At 34.4% G+C, this 20,728-nt stretch overlaps 1 protein-coding gene across 1 annotated transcript in view; it reads right to left on the bottom strand.

Moving 5' to 3' along the window:
- Positions 1 to 20,728, bottom strand: part of LOC114324638 (formin-like protein) — a 384,693-nt gene that overhangs the window by 56,059 nt on the left and 307,906 nt on the right. Inside the window, exons 5-8 of the mRNA XM_028272506.2 lie at positions 16,972 to 17,305; positions 8,926 to 9,174; positions 5,655 to 5,915; positions 1,268 to 1,517 (exon numbers count right to left, since the gene is read on the bottom strand). Coding sequence (XP_028128307.1) covers positions 1,268 to 1,517; positions 5,655 to 5,915; positions 8,926 to 9,174; positions 16,972 to 17,305 — 1,094 coding nt within the window. The remainder of the gene's footprint in view (positions 1 to 1,267; positions 1,518 to 5,654; positions 5,916 to 8,925; positions 9,175 to 16,971; positions 17,306 to 20,728) is intronic.

The following is a 20,728-nucleotide window of genomic DNA, read 5'->3' as shown; positions in this document are numbered from 1 at the left end:
TTAGATGTAGCCTCGTATATGAAAAATAAAATAATGGTTTTCTCCACCAGGATTAGGTCGTAGAAGGGCAATATCCGAACGAGATGATCGATTTCTGGTCTATCATGTTTGAGAAATCGGCATCTAACTTCAGTTGAACTGGCAAATCGTTTGAGCGAAGTAATAAATGTGGATGTAAGCAGATGACAGTTCGTCGACGACTTGTAGATGGTAATTTATTATTCAGAAGACCTCGTCTCCTCTACTATCCACATAACATCGCAGAGCTCGCTTTGCCTTTAAAGCAATGTATTGTTCTCAGATCAGTCCAGATTTTGTCTTGACCAGACGGTCAAGAAAGGCTTTGGAGAAGACAAGGAGAGCGATATTTTCAATGCAATATTGCGGAAAGAATAAGTTATCGAGGAGGGGGCTCAATTATGGTTTAGGCTGATATAAGTTCAGAAGCCCATACTGATTTAGTTATTGTGGATAGAGATAGAGGTTCTATGACGGTTGCAAGATACTTAACAAGTATTTTAGATCAGCATGTGGTACCTTTTACTCCTTTCATTGGACCTAATTTTATTTTTATGGACGATAACGCGCGTCCTCACCGTGGTGGAATCTTCAACCAATATATAGAGGGGGTGGGAATTATCCGTCTGAACTGGCCAGTTTTCAGTCCCGATCTCAGTCCCATAGAATATCTATGGGATATGATGGGAAGACGTATTCGAGCACGAGTACCTCGTCTAAACAACTTGGCTGAACTTGCAGCAGCTCTTCAGGAAATATGGGACCAACTGGATCAATTTGATATTTATCCAAAGGTTAACTACCTCCATGCCGAGACGTCTAGAGGCTGTTATAAGGACCTGAGGGGGAAACACTAGATAATAATTTATTATCAATGTTTTTGTTTTAATTTCAGAAAGTTTTGAATATTCTTCCTTTTTCGAGATTTGGCGTGTATCTATAAATTAATGATTTTTTTTTGGATAATCTGTAAAAAATATTTTATTTGAACATATACTTTTACATCTATACCTGATTTAAAGTTAAATTTTCCAACGTTTTCTTTCTTTGCCAAAAAATACCCATGGATTTATTTTTGGCACCTGAGTTATGAAATACATTGTTGAGAATAAACTACCAAGTGGCAAAACAATTAATTCATTAATAGTAATCTTATAACTTTAAGCGTGTGAGTGGGACACAATAAGCTACAAAGTGGAGCTCTGTTATAAAGAAAGAAAGCACAAAATATACACATATAATAGCTTACTTGATGTACCCCTAGGTATACTGCCCATAGTTTCAAGCTCTGCCATTTTGGATTCAAACATCGACTGTCTATTCTTCGATTCTTGTTCATGATGTTGTACCACCCTCCTAAGTGTCGACACTTCTTCATCCGCTTTCTTTTTCACTTCGACTAGTTCGTCTCTCTCTTGCCTCACTTGAATCAATTCTGTTTCCAGACTAGCAATGTTTTCTAAGGCCCTATGTTCAATATCTTGAAGCCGCTCGTGTAACTAAAAACATAATTAATATTAAGGAAATGAGAAGTCCCAGATGTAAACAATAAACCTGAAAATTCTCGTGGAACCACTCTCTGGTAACATCCTTAATATCTGCCTTTTACAATTTATAAGGCAAGGGGGCGATGAATAAAGAAGACGAAAGTGATTCTACAATATGCAGTCACATGTCACATTCCGTCTATTCGTCTAGGAAAAATTCCAACGCAAGTTCGGAGGGATAGTAGATCATTTCAGAACCTAAATGAAACATACGCTGTCTTTAAGTTTTAATAATTTTACTCATATTTTGAGTAAACGGAATCAACTTTCCTTGGAATTTTTCCTAGACGAATAGACGGAATGTGACTGCATATTGTAGAGTCCTTTTCGTCTTCTATATTCGTCATCTCCTTGCCTTATAAATTGTAAAAGGCAGCTATTAAGGATGTTACCAGAAAGTGGTTCCACGAAAATGTTCAGATTTATTGTTTTTTTTTTCTTCTCATTTCTTTCATAGATGTCGCTACAGTGTCCGATACGAGAATTATTTTTATAATCCTGCTTAAATAAACAGCTTTTCGTTTCGATTTAGAGATATTCATCTAGCCCCACTTAGAGACCGAAACGAACGTATGGGGATAGAGGATCATCTCTCAATCTAACGCATGATTTCATAATAAAAAAAGGGGACTTTAAATTAAAGGAGGCTTTAACTAATTGATTATGCATTGATAAAGCCTCCTTTAATCTAAGGTCTCCTTTAACTTTATTATAAAATTGGACCTAAATGAAACATAAGCTGTCTTTAATAATAATAATTGATATTATTGGCCAAACTCAAGTTAGGGGAAAAATTAACAATGCAGCATTATATTGTTACGAAATATATTAGGAACATTGTCTCGATGCAGCAAGCAAGATGATGTGGTGATTATATAGATTATGAACTGAACTTTTTTAGCTGTACACAAAAACAGAAAAAAGATTTTTTCACGTAATATTAAAGATGAATTGAGGGTTGAGGTGAGAAGTTTTTATAGAATAAAACCAACATTTTGAGGAAGAAAATTGTTAAGGGGATGGGTACGTAGTTTCTGCTCCAATGTTATTCAAATAGGATTCATTTTTTTTCGAATCCTGAGAAAACTAATAAGTATTTTTAAAAAATTTAAACGCAGAATGAAAGATTACGTTATTAGCGAGGGCCGAAAGTCCCTTAGAACTTCTATAATGTTTATTTTAATAAGTTACAGGGGTGAAAAACTAAGAAAAAATTTAGTGTGATTTTTAATTTCAAATATCTCATTCAAAATAAACTTTTTATTTATTCTAAGGGACTTTCGGCCCTCGGTAATAATTTAGTCTTTCATTCTGCGTTTAAATTTTTCAAAAATATTTATGGGTTTTTTCAGGATTCGAAAAAAATGAACACAATGTCCGTGGTAGTATTTTCCAAATCTATCTTTGACATATACGCACCCAGTCGAATAGAATATTGTCAGCATATTGTCAGTCAGACAGTGACAATTTTAAATATTTGACATGGAATCGGGAATATTTTGAGTTGTTGATTAAATAATATTGATAGTGGTAGGGGAGCCCAAGCGGGGATTTTTGCAGTTACTCGAGCGCGTCAGATTATGACATGGGGAGAAACATTGTAGCCTGTAAATGTACCCCTACCATATATTGGATCTTAACGCAGGGGAGTTCGTTAAGGGTGGTCCAAAAAAATAATCTATCCTTAAAAAATCTCGAAATCGTCATATTAAGATAAGGTAAGTTAAGTACATACAGAACAGTGTATATTTCAAAAATCTGGCGGGATAAGCGGGACGTAAGGAAATGGGTGAGTCACAAAGTTTCACAAGAAAAAAGCGAATATTTCGAGAAATGAACGTCAGATCTAAAAACTAAAAAACACGTTTTAGTATTTTTTTTTAAATCTATTGAATGATACCAAACAGGATCCACCACGGAGAGGGGTGGGGGGTAAATTAAAAATTTTAAATAGGAACCACGCGATATTTCGCGAAATAAACATCAGATCGAAAAACTGCAAAATACATGTACGCAATATTTTTGAAAAATCTATCGAATGGCACCAAACACGACCCCACACAGAAGGAGAGTGGGGGGTTACTTTAAAATATTAAATAGGAACCCCATTTTTTATTGCAGATTTGGATTCCTTACATACAAATAAGTAGATAACTTTTATACGAAACATTTTTTCGAATTATGGATAGATGGCGCTATAATTATGGAAAAAACGATTGTTGGAAATTGAAAACTAAATTAAAAGATGGAAAGTCCCCACTTAAATGGAAAACTTTACTTAAGTTTTTTTTGTTTTAGGACCTAATCTTCACAACCCAATAGGTCCCCATAACGCTCTAGTAACTGCAAATATAGCATACTTTCCTCCCCTACTATAGTGTATTTGATAAATAATTGATTTAAGACGTGAACTTAATGAAAAGTTATTTATGGAAGATCCAAAGCAGAGAATACACCAGGATATATTCAGTGATCCAAGTATTTTGTTGTTAAAAATGTTCAAAATTGTAAGCGTTTCATAGTAACAATATATTATTAAAAAATCACTTTATTACTTTTCCTCTTTTCTCGATTGATTATTAGTTTTTGTTGTAGAGTAGATAAATTATTACAATCACTGAATACATAGTTAGAAAGTGAAAAAATTATCATATTAATTATCATAATATTCACATTATATCATATTATATATTAAGTAACAGTTATCCAAGAACATTCAAAAGCCATCTTTAAAGTTAATGATGACATATTGTCAAGTAAAGTTTACATATCCATACCAGTGAGAATTTTACTACACGGAATTTGCCGTGTAAAGACAGAAAAAGTAGGGATAGCCGTAAAATATTTGCCAATTATGTACCGATGGCCTTAATGAATATATTGTGAAAGCAAAAAGATCTAACCAAGTGATATAATGTTAATTTACTAGCTTCAACGGAAGTCCGTTTGGAAGCTAAGAATTGGAAGCTAAGAATCGGAATGCTAGATCACGTTAAAAAACATTCAAAAGAAGATTAGATCAAATTAATAAAAAAAAAATGAAAAAAAGAGAAACTGGTGGTAAAGTAGCAAAAAAAATAATTTCAATAACCATTGTAAGAAAGCTACAAATACAACAAAATTACTATACAATCACGGACAAAAATATTGCATATTCTAAATTATGTGAAGTAAAATTTTTTGTACTTTACTCCTTAGCGCTCCCTGTGTTACAGGTTTAGGATTATTTTTCCGAATGCGATGTTTTAAAATGGCACATAAATGGCCTGATCGGATTTAAATCTGATATGAGTTATATGGAGGCCAATATATTTTTAAATTCAATCTAATCAAGGTAAGTATTCACTATCCTAGCGACATAAGGGCGTGCGACATGAAGATGACTGGCAAATGGCAAAACATGACCTTCTAATTGTTTTTAATGTACATGTCAGCTGTCATTCACAAAATCACCTCCACAAGTTAGGTATGACTTTCCCAAGAAATACCATTCCATAGCACTATGCCGCCACCAAAACTAACGCTCTGTATGAGGTTACAACTGGCACACCGCTCGCCAACTCTTCTGTAGACGAAGTTTTGTCAATCGTGCTTTCATATGGTGAACGATATGTCAGTTGTAACCTCATACAGAGCGTTAATTTTGGTGGTCAGAATTTCTTGGAAAGGACATACCGAACCTGTGGAGATGATTGAGCGAATCACAGCTGACATGTACAAATGTACATTAAAGCCATTTTAGAAGATCATGTCTTGCCATTTGCCAACCATATTGGATATGACAGATTCATGCTAATACACGATAACACACTATTAGAATCGTGAGTACTTACCTTGATGAGATTCAGTTTAAAAATTATATTGGCCACCATATAGCTCATATCAGATTTAAATCTGATTGAGCATTTACATGACACTTTAAAACATCACATTCGGAAAAGAAATCTTCGGAAAAATTCCTACTACACTGGGGGGTAGCAAAAAATTTCACTTTACATAATTTCAAAATATGCAACATTCTTGTCCGTGAGTAGATATTAGATAATAGTAATAATGTTGATAAAAGGACTTAAATATTCTAGGTCTTACCTGAGCCACTTCGTCTTCTAATTCGCCAACTTTTTCTAGTGCGGCTGTTTTGGTTTCACTGTCTTCCATCAGGGCAGCAACATCAAAAACGTTGTCCAAAAAAGCGGAGATTTGAACCTGCAATTCTTCGCTTTCGGTGAACCGCAACTTTTCGAGATAATTATCAAGTCCTAAGGCAGTAAATTCATATTGGAGATGGACCCTGAAATTCATGTCTTCTACCGAATGTACTATAATATTTACAAATTGCATACACGCCACCTAAAAACAAAAACTTTTAAAGTATTCAATACTAAGCAAATTTTATCAGTAATCATTACTTGCATAAAATGTATTATGTTAAACTAAATATCAAAATAAAGTGATTAATTTGGAAATATCACTCATATTATGTATTTACTATTGTGTAAGTAAGTATGGACTTGGTGTAATGAATGAATGGTGTAGTCTAGGTCCATATTAAACAACCTTGACAGTAGTTGCAGTTACAAAAATGCTCAATGGAAACCTACATCCCAACGAAGAAAATGTTGAACTAACATATCCATAGCTGAGATCGGCAAAAAAATCTAAACATGAAACACAAACTTAAAAGAAAATGTTTAATGGCAGACGAAATCTTAGAGCTTATGAAGCAAAGGAGACTTTTCCTAAACAAAAATCAAGATCCTCAGTCCACTCTTTATATCATTTGTTCCCTTTTTCAGTTTTTATTTTGTTTTTTTTTTTCAATCATCTATATTAATTTAAATGTTGTTCTGAAGCTATTTTCTTGTGGCATTTTTGTAATTAACTATTTTTAATGTGAAAAAAGCCACAATTTTATTTAAAAAATGATTTTATTAACGTTTCGACGTCCAAATCGGATGCCGTGGTCAAAATACAAAAATTATTAATAAATAAACAAAAATGTTGTTACTTAGTAAAAAAATTATTTATTTAATCTGACTCATTTATATCGGCAATTCAGACATATACATTTTAAAGTAGAAGACTTTAAAATGATATTGCCAATATTTATGAGTTGCGTTCCTGGGACGACTTTACTGAAAGATAGTTCATTCGATTACATGAAATCAACCAACCCCAACTAAAGAATATCCGCCACAAATGGATATTTATGGCGGATATTCTTGACACATTTAAATTATTAGAAGAATTTTTTATTACCCAGTAACACAAATCAAGCAAGCTAAATCACTACGTTCATAAATTAGTTAATTAAAATCACATTTTTATATAAACTTAAGAATAGAAGAATGTATTGATAATAGGTTACCAGTCAAACAGTGGCCACAAATAGTGTTAAATAAATTAATAGTAATTCATAAAAAAATTCGTTCATGACGTATATGCATGTTTTTTACATCAAATTAAAGCTATTTTGCAAATTAAAGCTGGCCGTTGACATATCAGCAGCGTTGATATATCATCGTATTTCGAAAAAAAGTTAGCTTTACTTTGATATAAAAAAACATGCACCTTCAACATGAACAATATTTTGTTTCCAAAATGAATTACTAATAATTTAATTAAAACTATTTGCAGCCACTTTTTGACTGGCAAACCTATTATCAATGTATTCTCTTCTATTCTGAAGTTTACATAAAAATGTGATTTTAATTAACTAACTTATGAAAGTTGTGATTCTGCAGTGGGATCTCGTACTATTAGTATTTTTATACTGACTGTAGTTATTCCAAAAAGTTATTAAAATTAGAGGTCTGCTAAATCTTAGTCAACAATTATCATAATGAAAAAACATATTATCGTTCATCCGGAAGAAAAGTGACACAACTCAAAAAATGCATAAATGGAGTTATCTTCTTAAATTGACTCCAAATATACTTTTATCAAGAAAAATGTTACATACAGTAACATACATGTTTACTTTTAACTTCGAAAGATGTTATTTACGGTAGTGTTGAAAGTGAAAGATGGTAGTGTCATTATTCCTTTGGCGGTAAAATGAATACTTTTATTCCGGAACAATGACACTTTTCAATTATGCTCTGAAATTGGACGTGAACTTGTTGTTATTTAACACAAAAACCTATTGTATTGTTGTATTTCTGGTTGTATTTCGAGAAGTGTCTTAGGTATTTTTGACATAACTCAAAATTTTGATCTTTTTTCTTTGTTAAATCAGATATCATTGTTTTTTTTTGTTTTGCCTCTTACACAATTAGAAACATTCACTTATAGACCTGGATCCCGCATACCAAAAAAAAGTTGATTAATAGCAAGCTGAAAATTTGTTAATAGCTTAACGGTGTCTAGTCGGACAAACTTTGATGTACAGGAACACTGGAACAGGGGAAATTTAATTGTGGAACGTGATTTTAATTATGGAAAGTGCCATCCTGACAAGTTTATTGTTGTGAAAACTAGCAGGTTGTTTTTAAGTTTATTCAATGGCAAACTTTAAATTATAATATATGAAAAAATGTTTGTCCGAAAAATATGTTGGGCATTTTAATAAGTCCGACACGTAGAACATGTCAAATGACTGGAATTATGTTGGTGGTAAATAGCAGTCAAATCAATAGGAAATTCTGTTCGACAAAATACATGGGACGTTTTCTTAGTCTGACGTTCCAAATTTTTAACCTGTTCCACAATTAAAACTTCCCCTGTTCCAGTGTTGCCGTACATCAAAGTTTGTCCGACTAGACACCGTTAAGCTATTAACAAATTTTCAGCTTGTTATTAATAAACTTTTTTTTGGTACGCGGGATCCAGGCCTATTATCCATATTCTTCGTTTCTAATTTATGAATTTTAGTAGTTACCGTTTAAATCTTACAGTTAAATGATCTAAAAAATATATTTTTGTCTCCCCTGAAAAAAGTTGTTTTTAGGTGGGAAACATTTCTTCAGGATGAGCCATATACAGTTTGGTCGGTTTGTGTCCAACAAGTGTATAATAAATAATAATAATATCGTATGGCATTTTGCCGGGGAGATCCTTTCGGAGAGGTTCCGGTGCCATTTACATCTTTAACCGTGTTTCAAGTAACTAGTGTCGATGTTACACTAGCCCAGAGGGACCAACGGCTTAACGTACTCTCCGAGGCACGGTGAACAGCTCGTATCATTTTTAGAAATGAAAAATGGATTGTCTGTGCTGGGGCTCGAACCCAGGCGCTCTGGCTTATGAGACCAGTTGTCATGCCGCGGCGCTACGGCTGTTCACTAACAAGTGTATATTCTATACATGCGTACACCACTTCTACGACCTAATATATTAATTATAAAACAATTTTACTTACCATAAATTCGATGTGGAAGGCCTCGAAGTTCAAAAAGTAATCCATAAGAGTTTGAAACCTGTATCTCTCATGGCAAACTTCTTTAAAATTATCGAACGCGGATAGGATTATCTCGTGACCACCCTTTACAAGACAAATGGCAGCTAGGAGCTCTAAAACTAAGGCTTTAGTACGTAAACTTTTGTGAATAAGACTTAATGATATGCAATTGATGGCTTCTCGATGTTGGATAACCATGTTGAAACCATACTGAAAAACAAACAAAAATATGAATACCAAAGATAAACTAGTGAGAGTATTGTAGTTATAATAGTGAATGCAAACAATACTGTACATATGAGGCTTGTTCAAATGAAACAAATCTTTGGTCCAGAAAAACTTTGTTGGCAAATATATCTAGAAATAATTACCATTACAATTTAAGCACATGTCTCATTGTTTCACCTTTCACCAACAGATGTATACCTTGCTTGAAGAATTCTTGTTGATTGAAAAATTCTTTTAAGGCATTTTGTAACTTCTTTGTTCGACTGAAAACGATTATCTACATTTTACGGCCTTTTTCAGTGGCTCAAAGATACGAAAATCGCAAGGAGATAAATCGGGATTAAAAGGTATATTATGCTCTAATATCCTCCATTTCTTTCGTTTTAGGTTTTCTTTCACGACTTTGGCAAATTTAGACCGAGCATTTTCGTGCAGAAGAAACATACCACGCAAGAGTTTTCCTGAATGTTTTCGTTTTATTTATTGATGGAGCTTTGTAACGTTACAAACGTCACATCTTTGCTATTTTATTTTTAAATAATTATTTTACCTTATTTCCTTTAATATTTCATTGGTAATAATCTTCTTATATTTGTTTTACCTGTTTTCTCCGTTAAAAAGTCGTTGGCGCTCTCTTTTGTTATCCTCTATTTACTATATCTCTTTTCATCTAACATGTAAGTCATCATACTGAACAACTTCATATATTCTTACTCTGTAAGTATCTGTCTTAATACGGAACATGCCTGCCATCTCCTACGTTGCGCTGTCATGACAGTGACACCTCATCCCCGCTCGCTGACATAAACTGAAATTGGAAGGGAAGACTAATTCCTTAAAAAGGTATGAAATTTGTATAATGGCTTTATTTATTTCCAGACATTCATATTCTCTTGGGGTAAGAAAATTCATTATTTTTTTCTTGTAATTACATTTCTACATATAATAGTTTTTATAATATGTATGTTTTTCTCTAACCTCCAAATGTCCAACCATGTGCTTGGTTTCTATATTTGATTTCATCTATTAATATGCGTTTAGTAATCAAATAATTTAACTAGTAGTCCTCACTATTAATTTTATTTTATTTCTTTGCCAATTGCTAGTTTTTGGATTATTTGGCAAAGGTACATTTTGGTTTTTACTTCTTGATGTTTGATATGTGTTTTATCTTCTAGTTTTTGGGAATAAAATCAACCTTTCTCCCTTCGGGAGCTTCAAGCCATCCCCACTGGTGATGGAACTACAAGGCAGTACATCATGGATGCATCGCAACTAGACTGCAGCGACCAACACCACCAGTGATCTAGAGCTGCACTGACCTGAGGTCTACCATCGAGCCCAGGTCAAGAGAAGTCAACAGCTGTACCATTCGGCATCAAGAAGTTACCATCGAACCAAACGCCATAAGTATAATCTAAAAATTGTGAGTTTTTGGCAAGAGGTTGAATGGCAAACTAGGCAGCAAACGCAAACCTGTATAGTGAAACCTTGAACAAGCTGAAGCGAAGACGATAAACTACCCCAGATAACCGGAATAACACTCGAAAATAATACTTCAATCATCCAAGACAGCTATCGTTCAACCTGGCCTAGCTCAGTCTCCCAAGGTGTGTGTTCGCCTTGTCCTAATCTTAAACATGAACTATGAAAATTCAGAATGGAAGCAAACAAAACAATATTTTAACTAATCATGTTTATTGTTCAATAAAGATATAATAAAAATGTGACTTATTAAATGCATTAACAAATATATCATATTTGCTGTATATTATATGTGTTAATGCATTTAATAAATCACATTTTTATTATATCTTTATTGAACTATAAACATGATTAGTTAAAATATTGTTTTGTTTGCTTCCATTCTGAATTTTCATAGTTCATGTTTAAGATTAGGACAAGGCGAACACACACCTTGGGAGACTGAGCTAGGCCAGGGTGAACTATAGCTGTCTTGGATGATTGAAGTATTATTTTCGAGTGTTATTTAGGTTATCTGGGGTAGTTTATCGTCTTCGCTTCAGCTTGTTCAAAGTTTCATTATACAGGTTTGCGTTTGCTGCCTAGTTTGTGTACGATACTATGGACAGATCCTATACTGCCGTCCTAAGCAAGAAGGCAGTAAGCCCACAAATGTAAGTTTACTTTTAACTTCTTCTTCAAGTGCCATCTTCGTTCCGAAGGTTGGCGATCATCAGGGCTATACGTATTTTCGAAACTGCTGACCGAAACAATTCGTTGTTGCTACAGCTATACCATTCCCGTAGATTCTTTATCCAGAAGTTTCGTCTTCTTCCTATGGACCTTTTTCCTGCTATCTTCCCCTGCATAATTATTCGAAGTAGTTCATATCTTTCGCCTCTTGTAATGTGTCCCAAGTATTGCAGTTTTCGTTTTTTGATCGTAAATATGATTTCCTTTTCTTTATTCATTCTTCTCAAGACCTCGACGTTTGTGACTCTCTCCGTCCATGATATTCTCAAGATTCTGCGATACATCCACAGTTCAAATGCCTCTAATTTTTTGATATCAATCTTTTTCAGCGTCCATGACTCCACTCCGTAGAACAGCACAGAAAGTACGTAACATCGCATCAGGCGAAGTTTCATTTCAAGGCTCAAATCTCTTCCACAGAACACTCTCTTCATTTTAGTGAATATGGATCTGGCTTTTTCTATTCTTATTTTGATTTCTGCTGAGCTATCGTTGTCTTCATTTATAAAAGTGCCTAAATATTTGTAGTTGCTAACTCGATCGATAATTTCATTGTGTAAATATAAATTTTGGACATTTCGTGTTGATTTCGATATTACCATAAATTTAGTTTTCTTTATGTTCAAAGATAGTCCATATTCTTCGCTGCAGTCTGCTATCTTATTCACCAATCTCTGTAGCTCTTTAAGTGTTTCTGCGATCAGAACGGTGTCGTCGGCAAATCTCAGATTGTTTAATCTAACACCATTTATTTTAATACCTATGGATTGCTCAGAGAGTGTTCTATTCATTACGTCTTCGGAATAGAGATTAAACAGGGTTGGTGACAGTATACACCCTTGTCTCAAACCTCGCTTTATTTCAATTTCTTCAGTGGTATTATTCTCTACTCTCACTACTGCTTTCTGATTGTAGTACATATTTGCTATTAGTCGGATGTCTCGTTTATCTAAATTCTTTTCTGCCAGGAGTCTGATTAGATGATCATGCCGCACTTTATCAAAGGCCTTGTTATAATCTATGAAACACATGAATAAATCTTGATTTATGTCAAGACATCTTTGAGACATAACGATCAGTGCAAACAACGCCTCTCTTGTTCCGAGTCCATTTCGGAATCCAAACTGGGTATCATTAATGTCCATTTCCAGTTTTCTGTGTACTCTAGTGTGTATAATTTTCAGGAATATTTTCAGTACATGGCTCATCAAACTGATTGTACGGTAATCACTACATTGTTTGGCATTCATCTTTTTTGGTATAATAAGAAAGGTGGATAAAAGCCATTCTTGTGGTATTTTTCCTGATGTATAAATGCTATTGAAAAGTTCAACTAAAATGTGGATCGAGTCTTCTTCTATCAGTTTAAGGATTTCCGTTGGTATTTCATCTGGACCTGGGGCTTTACCGTTTTTCATTCTTTTTAGTGCGTACATTACTTCCTCTTCCGTTATTTCTGGACCTTCGTCTCCTTGTATGTTACTTAGTTCAGATTGTTGTCTATCATCTGCAAAGAGTTCTTCAACATAGTTTTTCCATGTCTTCAACTGTTCTTCTAGTTCTGTTATTATGTTTTCGTTGACATTATACAGGGTATTTGGCTGCTTACGTTTTTGTGTACCTGCAAGTTCTTTCACTTTTTTATGTACATTAAAAATATCATGTTTTGCCTGCAATTGATCTATTTCTTCACATTTTCTTTTATAAAAATCTTCCTTTGCTATTCTGATTTCTTTTTTGATTTCTTTCTGTATTTGTTTATACCTTTGCTCGTTTTTTCCTTTAATTATTCTCCGATTGTCCATGAGAAGAAGGATTTTATCAGTCATCCATCTTTGCTTTATTTTTGGTTTTTCTTTAGTCAGAATTTTCTTCGCAGGACTTGTTATGGCCATTTTTACGTTTTGCCATTTTTTATCTATGTTGTTCGTTGGCTGAGATGTTTCTTTTTCATGAAGTATTTTCAAATTATTATTAATACATCTTTGTAGTTCCTCCTTTACCTCCAAGTTACATAAATGACTGACGTCTATCTGGTTTGCTCTTCTTTTCTGCTCCAATCTTTTTAGTTTAATACTCATTTGCGCTATTAGAGGGTTATGGTCTGAATAGACATCTGCGCCTGGGTAAGCCTTAACGGATTTTAAGGAGTTTCTGTATCGTTCGTTTATGGGTCTAGGACGTTTCATCGCCGCCAGTTCATCGCCGGCCGATTCATCGCCGGCCGTTTCGATGCCGCCGGTTCATCGCCAGTCAGTTAATCGCTAACTGATATATTTCCGAAATTTTGACCAATTTTCGACAGTTACATTTATTGTTGTTCTGAAGCTATTTCCTTGTGGCATTTTTATGATTAATTATTTATATGGGAAATAAGCCACAATTAAAATGAAAAAAATAATTTTATTAACGTTTCGACGCCCAAATCGGGTGCCGTTGTCAAAATACAAAATATTACTAAAATAAATAAAAGTGTTGCTGCTAAGCAAAAAAATTCTTCTAATAATTTATTTAATCTCACTCATTTATATTGGCAATTCAGACATATATTATACATTTTAAAGTAGAAAAAAATTATACTTTAAAATGTATAATATATGTCTGAATTGCCAATATAAATGAGTGAGATTAAATAAATTATTAGAAGAATTTTTTTGCTTAGCAGCAACACTTTTATTTATTTTAGTAATATTTTGTATTTTGACAACGGCACCCGATTTGGGCGTCGAAACGTTAATAAAATTATTTTTTTCATTTTAATTGTGGCTTATTTCCCATATAAATAATTAGTTACATTTATTATTTAATTTTAGTATTAATTAGGAATTCTAGGAAATGCGAGATATAACCATTCCCGTTGCCATACTTAATCTTTTAATAGACTTTTAAACTTTTATAATATAAAATATAATTTAACACTACAAATTTAATACTGTTTAGTATCAAATTTAGGGGAAGTAGAAATAGAACAGTAAATTAATATAATAATATTTTTTATCTACTTATTTGTCATAAGTTTTGAACTGAATTTAACGTCGTGTCGTGACATCTCCCATAATACAAGATCAACTGACTAACTGGCGATGAAACGGCCGGCGATGAAATGGACTGGCGATGAACCGGCGGCATCGAAACGGCGGCGATGAAACGTCTCATTCCGTTCGTTTATCAGTAAAAAATCAATCTGGTTTCGAATTATTATTTGGCCATTGTCCTGGGGTGATTTCCACGTATAAAGTCTTCTCTTAGGTAAGTTGAAGAATGTATTAGATATAATCATGTTATTCTCCTGACAGAATTGAAGCAGTCTGTCGCCTCGTTCATTTCTTTTACCGAGTCCGTATTCTTCTACATGTTTGCCACTTTTTCCTTTACCAATTTTTGAGTTAAAATCACCTAGAATTACGGTGATGTCTCGTGGTTTCGTCGATTTTAATACTTGATTGATTTCTTCGTAGAATTGTTCAATTTCGTCCTCGGATTTATCTGCAGTAGGTGCATAGATCTGTATTATATTTACTTTACTTGTGTTTGTTTGTAGTTGGAGAAATAAGAGCCGATCTGATACTGGAGTAAAATTAATGACCGACTGCATCATAGACTTAGATACGAAAACTGCTACGCCGTGTCTGTGTTGAGTACTAATGTTTCCGGAGTAATATGCTATGCCATTTGTTGTCGAAAAACTGCCAGAATTTGGCCACCTTGCCTCACAATGCCTAGAATATCGACATTTAATCTTTGCATTTCTTGTATTATATTATGCATTTTGCCTGGATCATACATACTTCTAACATTCCATGTACCAATTTTTAATACTCTCTTGGGTGTTTTTCTATTTTCTTTAAGAGTGGTATTTATTACTTCACAGGGATTTTGCTGGTTGACGACCCGGGAGGCCCTGTGGTATTCTTGTGATATACCTCCCATGCCGGATCCTGGTCTCCGATTCCCATGATCAGTGGTTGAGTTGGCTTTTTGTTGTACAGTCATGATGATCGTACTAGAGATATCCATGATGGATCTTTAATGTAGTGGTTTCTCCTTGCCTTCTACATCCTTATGCCGTTGACTAGTAAATAGTTCTTCACTTGCATACCAACCGCAGTTGGTCAACAAGTGGGGACTGCTTATTCCGGCAGTCACTTTTAACTAAGGAATGCCTAACAAGTTGAATTACTGCAATTTTAATAGTCTACCAGACCAAAGAATGAACGATAACTGCTTTCTACACTGGCGAAGCGTCTATGTAACCACTGTTACCATTGGTAACAGTTAAAAATCTTGCAAATAAATATTTTATGACTACTATGAAATAATTCCATTTATATTTTTTACCAACAGAAATATTTGTTAATAGTATCTAATTCAGTAAATAGCCAACTAGACGCACGAAAATATTGCTGAGATTATGTGAATCCGTTACACGTTATTATACGTTGTTACCACTTTTGGTTGTGGTAACGCAGGAAGATCCTCGCTATCGCTAGGGACTGGCTCGTTTCTGAAAATTTTGAAGGAGCAACGGCGTGGTCACGCTGTGTATATCAGTATTGTTACCACTTTCTGTTTTGGTAACGTTAGTTTAGTACCTATTACAGATTACAATGTGCGTGCATTTAAAGATGGAAGAGTGTTGTGCGTAATCGATCAACTACTTGAAAAGTCATTCTCGTTGTATATTTTATTATATGTAATTTTGAAGAAAAAGATGAGATTATTGAAAATGGAAGACTTAAAATATAAACAATACTTTTCAAAATATGTTCTTTTTCCCACTTGTTCATTTTTTATGTTAATTTTATGGTAGAATAATCTCTTTAGTTTGTGTATTATTTATTGTTATACCTATTACATATATATACATAATTACATACATATAATTTGGGAATAGTGATCTGTTTAATTTTATCCCACAGGATTTAAAACAAAAACTTATGTTTGGGAGGTTCAAAATATTTTTTTAAATAAGATTTTTTTACATCTGGTTTTGGTAACACTTTAGAAAAAGTCACGCGTCGCCATTGGCTTTCTAACTCTGTTAGTTATATTAATAATAATTGTATAAGAACCCATATAAAAGAGCAAACTCGAAAATTTTAAAATTGGAGATACTGCCTTCTGCTTAGGACAGCAGTATACTCTCACCAATTTCTTAAATTGCTCTGATTGAAATTCGACGATTTTCTCTAAACAAACCTTCCACACATGTCACGTTCCTGTCTGTTGATGCAGTACTCAATGACCTGGTCGCGGCTTATCATTCCTCCTCTCTCTTCCACTAGGAACCTGATCAGTGTGGCGTTTACAAACATAACTAACATTTCGGAACGTTAGTTGATCACAATTATTTTCAAGTCTAACCTGACCAAAAATGACTTTCAATTGAACAAGCGTACATAACTCTACTTCTTATGTATTAGATAAGTTATTCTTGAAAGTTACATTCACACTGAATTTAAATAAATTAAAAAAAAGGCCATAGAAAAATATTTAGCAAAAGTAGTATTTTTTATTCAATAACATCGAAAGAATAAAACGATGAAAATAAAAGATTTATACCTTATTGTTCATAATGGCCCTCATGCACATGATGCAAACGTGAATATCATCTTTGGAGTCACCCATATTAAGTTTTGCAACATGCTTCGATCGCCTTTTTACGTTGGGGCTCTCCTGAATATCCAAAGGAGCTCTGATGTAGCCGTTATTTTTTTCTAATGTCGTTTGAGTATTGTTCAGAGTGTTCTGGCCTCCCGTACTAAGCTTCTCTTCGGAACCCGTTCTAGATTCTGCTATCCTTTGTTCATGTCGCATCATGCCAAGTCGGAAGCTGAGGTAGTCGATTAATACGTCCAAGCCGAGATTTTCTTCGTTTAAAAATTCTCTTACCCATCTGAAATTAAGAATTGGGTGATTAATATATTGTTGTAATTTCAGATATACTAAAAATATACTAAAAAGTTTTAAAAAGTTTACTAGATACTGGGCCTCACAATCCCTCGGGACTAGTTGATGGACTTGGACTCTTTCAAGTAGAGCCCTAGCCTATCACTAGTCAAGGCCGTAATGCATAATGAAGAGCCACTCCTTCACGACGTAACTCTGTTGATACAAAATATTACGGATACGACAAATATTCCTGAACATGGGTAGCAGCGCGCAGCGTTTGCAGTACCAGGACTCAGAGAGCTGAGACTACCCGATGGAGTGCCATTAAATGCTACGTACTATCTACACTCTACACTGTTGGACGGAGTTGAGGAATGGACGTTAAAAGTAAGAACCATGTCATGTCTGGATCCTTTGGAGATGTGGTTGATAGCGGTTAGTGAAAATACCATGGATCGAGAGGATATCAAATAAACGAGTGTTGGAAAGAATTAATAAAGATAACGAATTATTGACAACAGCTAATATCATCTAATAAGTATCATCTAATTTTATTATAGAAAATTAAAGACTACAATAATAACGTTTAGAGGTAAACAGAAAGGAGAAAGGTTGCAGTTTTTGACTGACATAAAAATAATGAAAGAAATGCGAAATGCTTTTTTTACTAATACATGAACATTATTAAATAATGTAATTATAAAATAGTAATCGTTAAAATTAAATAATATTAAATAATGAACATTATTAAATAATGCTTATCCAGTTATTGGTTTTAAAGAAAGTCTTGCTAATCCGGGGTCCAAGGAAACTGTACATTAAAATTTAATGCAGAGCAGTTCGGGTCGGTGGTCTATCTATCTCTCTCTACCGGTGCTTAGATTTCTCTCTCTAGCATATGATGGCCGCTGCCTCTGTGTCTGTGTCGTTCCATTACTCCCCCCTCTAGGTAGATACGCTCACACTCGTGCGACAGACAAAGATAGCTAGACCACCGCACTTGATATTGGCGTTACACCCCGATGCATTGAGTGGCATATCCCTAGCCTGGACTAATGTTAATATGTCTATGGATTAACCACGGATTAGCAAGACTTTCTTTAACACCAATAACTGGATAAGCATCTTGCAAGTCAGTTGTTGGCACACTGCTTTGTTGAAGATCAATATCGGTTTCACCAAGCCACTCGGCGTCATCATTTTCGCGTACAGTTTGTCAAACCTAGGAACAAATTTGAAAATCTCACGCCACATATTTCCACACTGCTGCATATTTCCAATAGTATTTGACGATGATTTCGCGTTTGATTCGATTTTGTACGCATTTGACAAAAAATCAATAAACGTGATATATTACTACACCTCCTCCCCCTTGTGATATTTCGTGATTTTCTATGGACCCCTTCCACCCTTTCGAGCCTCACGTGATTAATGGACCCTAAGCGAAGAAAGGCAACTTATTTTGGCCATTACTTTAGAAACGATAAGTATGGTTTTCTTCAATTAATTGTTGCAGGAAAGATCGAAGGAAGACAATTAATACAAGACAATTATACAATTAACACAAGATAAAGAAGAATTCCAGTTGATCGTCGCCAACCTCCGATGGGGAAAGGGCACCTAAAGAAGAGAAGTAATAAGAACGCGTCCATCATAATATAATTCACGTCAAGTTGGACATGAGAACACTTTGTGCAAAATACACACAACCAAACTTATATAGAGTCATCTGATATTTTTATTATTTCGTGCGACTTTAAAAAAAACGAACACAGAACACAAAAAACAATAAAGTATTTAAAAACAAATTGAAACTAGTTGTTTTAAAGTCAATAGCATAAAAAATTTCAAAGTATGTAAAACGAATAATTAAAAATAGAAAATCTACGGTTTCGTTTTGATTTAAATTTGTCTCCTGCCATCCCCCGATAGTACTATTTCTAGGTCTACCCGTTGTCAAAGACTCGATTCATACAGGTTCTCTGAATCGCAAATTGGAATATTTTCCTAGCGGTGCCTTTTAGTATTGTCATACCTGGGTTAAACAGAGAACTTGAATCGAGTCGTCATTAATTTCACTTATTCCCGGTTAGAGGGCGTTCTAACCATACTGCGGTATAAATAGTTTTATTTTATACCGAGAACTACGGACGTGTTGGTGTAAATTTGTCTTTTGCAGAGCCTCCTTGACAACGGGTAGACCTAGAAATAGTACTATCGGGGGATGGCATGAGACAAATTTAAATCAAAACGAAACCAAAGATTTTCTATGTTTAATAATGCCATACTCTATATTAGAGTACAAAGACTCGATTCATACAGGTTCTCTGAACCGCAAATTGGAATATTTTCCTAGCGGTGCCTTTTGATATTGTCATACCTGGGTTAAACAGAGAACTTGAATCGATTCGACATTCATTTCAAAACGAATAATGTTTAAATTGTTTTTATTTATTTTTTTTGTTTTTTTTTTGGTAGTCAGTGTTATCACCTCTAGTCCCTATGCCAGCTTCAATTTGCGTGGACACACTCCTAATCAAATTATAAACATTTTGTTGTGGTAGGTTGCTCTATTATTCAAGAGCAGCTTTTACTAACCGTGCAGTGTTTTGTGGATTGTCCCGGCGAACTCTAATTTTTCTTTTAAGCATACCCCCCAAATACTCTATAGGGTTAAGCTCGGGTGAACAAGCAGGCCACTCCAAACAAGGGATACCTTTTCTGCTTTTCTCCTGTTTTCTCCTGTTGCACCTCTCCAGAGCCTAACTACAGGTTATCAACATACCTGTGAGCAGTTAAAGTTGATTGGATGAAAATTAAAGGAGTTTTTTTAAGGATCACAATTCCTTTCCAGAACATTACACTTCCCCTTTTATATTTGTGATCAGATCTGACAGTTTTCGTTCTTGCTTGTCTTCCTAGACCTCTAAGTACACGACTTCGTGGGTCATCTGATTTTACACAAATCCTGACTTTTTCTGAAAATAGCACATTTTGTAAATTCCCAATTTCCAGTTTGGGTGGTGCAAACACCAATTTAGGCGAACAATCTTGTGCTGCTTGGGTAACTCGGAAACCCATAACTGTCTCCTACTGTATACTTCTTGGCACGAACTCTTTTTCTTATCGTTTCAACTGAAGCAATTACACCTGTAGCTTCCAAAAGCTGCATTTGGAGGCACAACTTCTTCGCAACAATAGCAAGTTTTTTCAAAAGAAATACATATTCCTTTGAAATACATGATGATTCCATATAAGTTTGATTGTGTGTAGATCTACAAATGTGTAAACGTAGGTCGGAAGTGTGCAAGAATAGAAGCGTCGCCTTCGATTGTGGTCTTTATGAAAAATATGCAAACTTCGTAAGCCGTGTTGTTGTTGTGAATGAAACTTAGGTACATTTCTGCAACCCAAAAATAAAGCAGCA

The sequence above is a fragment of the Diabrotica virgifera genome, chromosome 2 (genome assembly GCF_917563875.1).
Source record: "Diabrotica virgifera virgifera chromosome 2, PGI_DIABVI_V3a".
Taxonomy (NCBI): domain Eukaryota; kingdom Metazoa; phylum Arthropoda; class Insecta; order Coleoptera; family Chrysomelidae; genus Diabrotica; species Diabrotica virgifera.
This window is presented reverse-complemented; position numbering and strand designations above follow the sequence as displayed.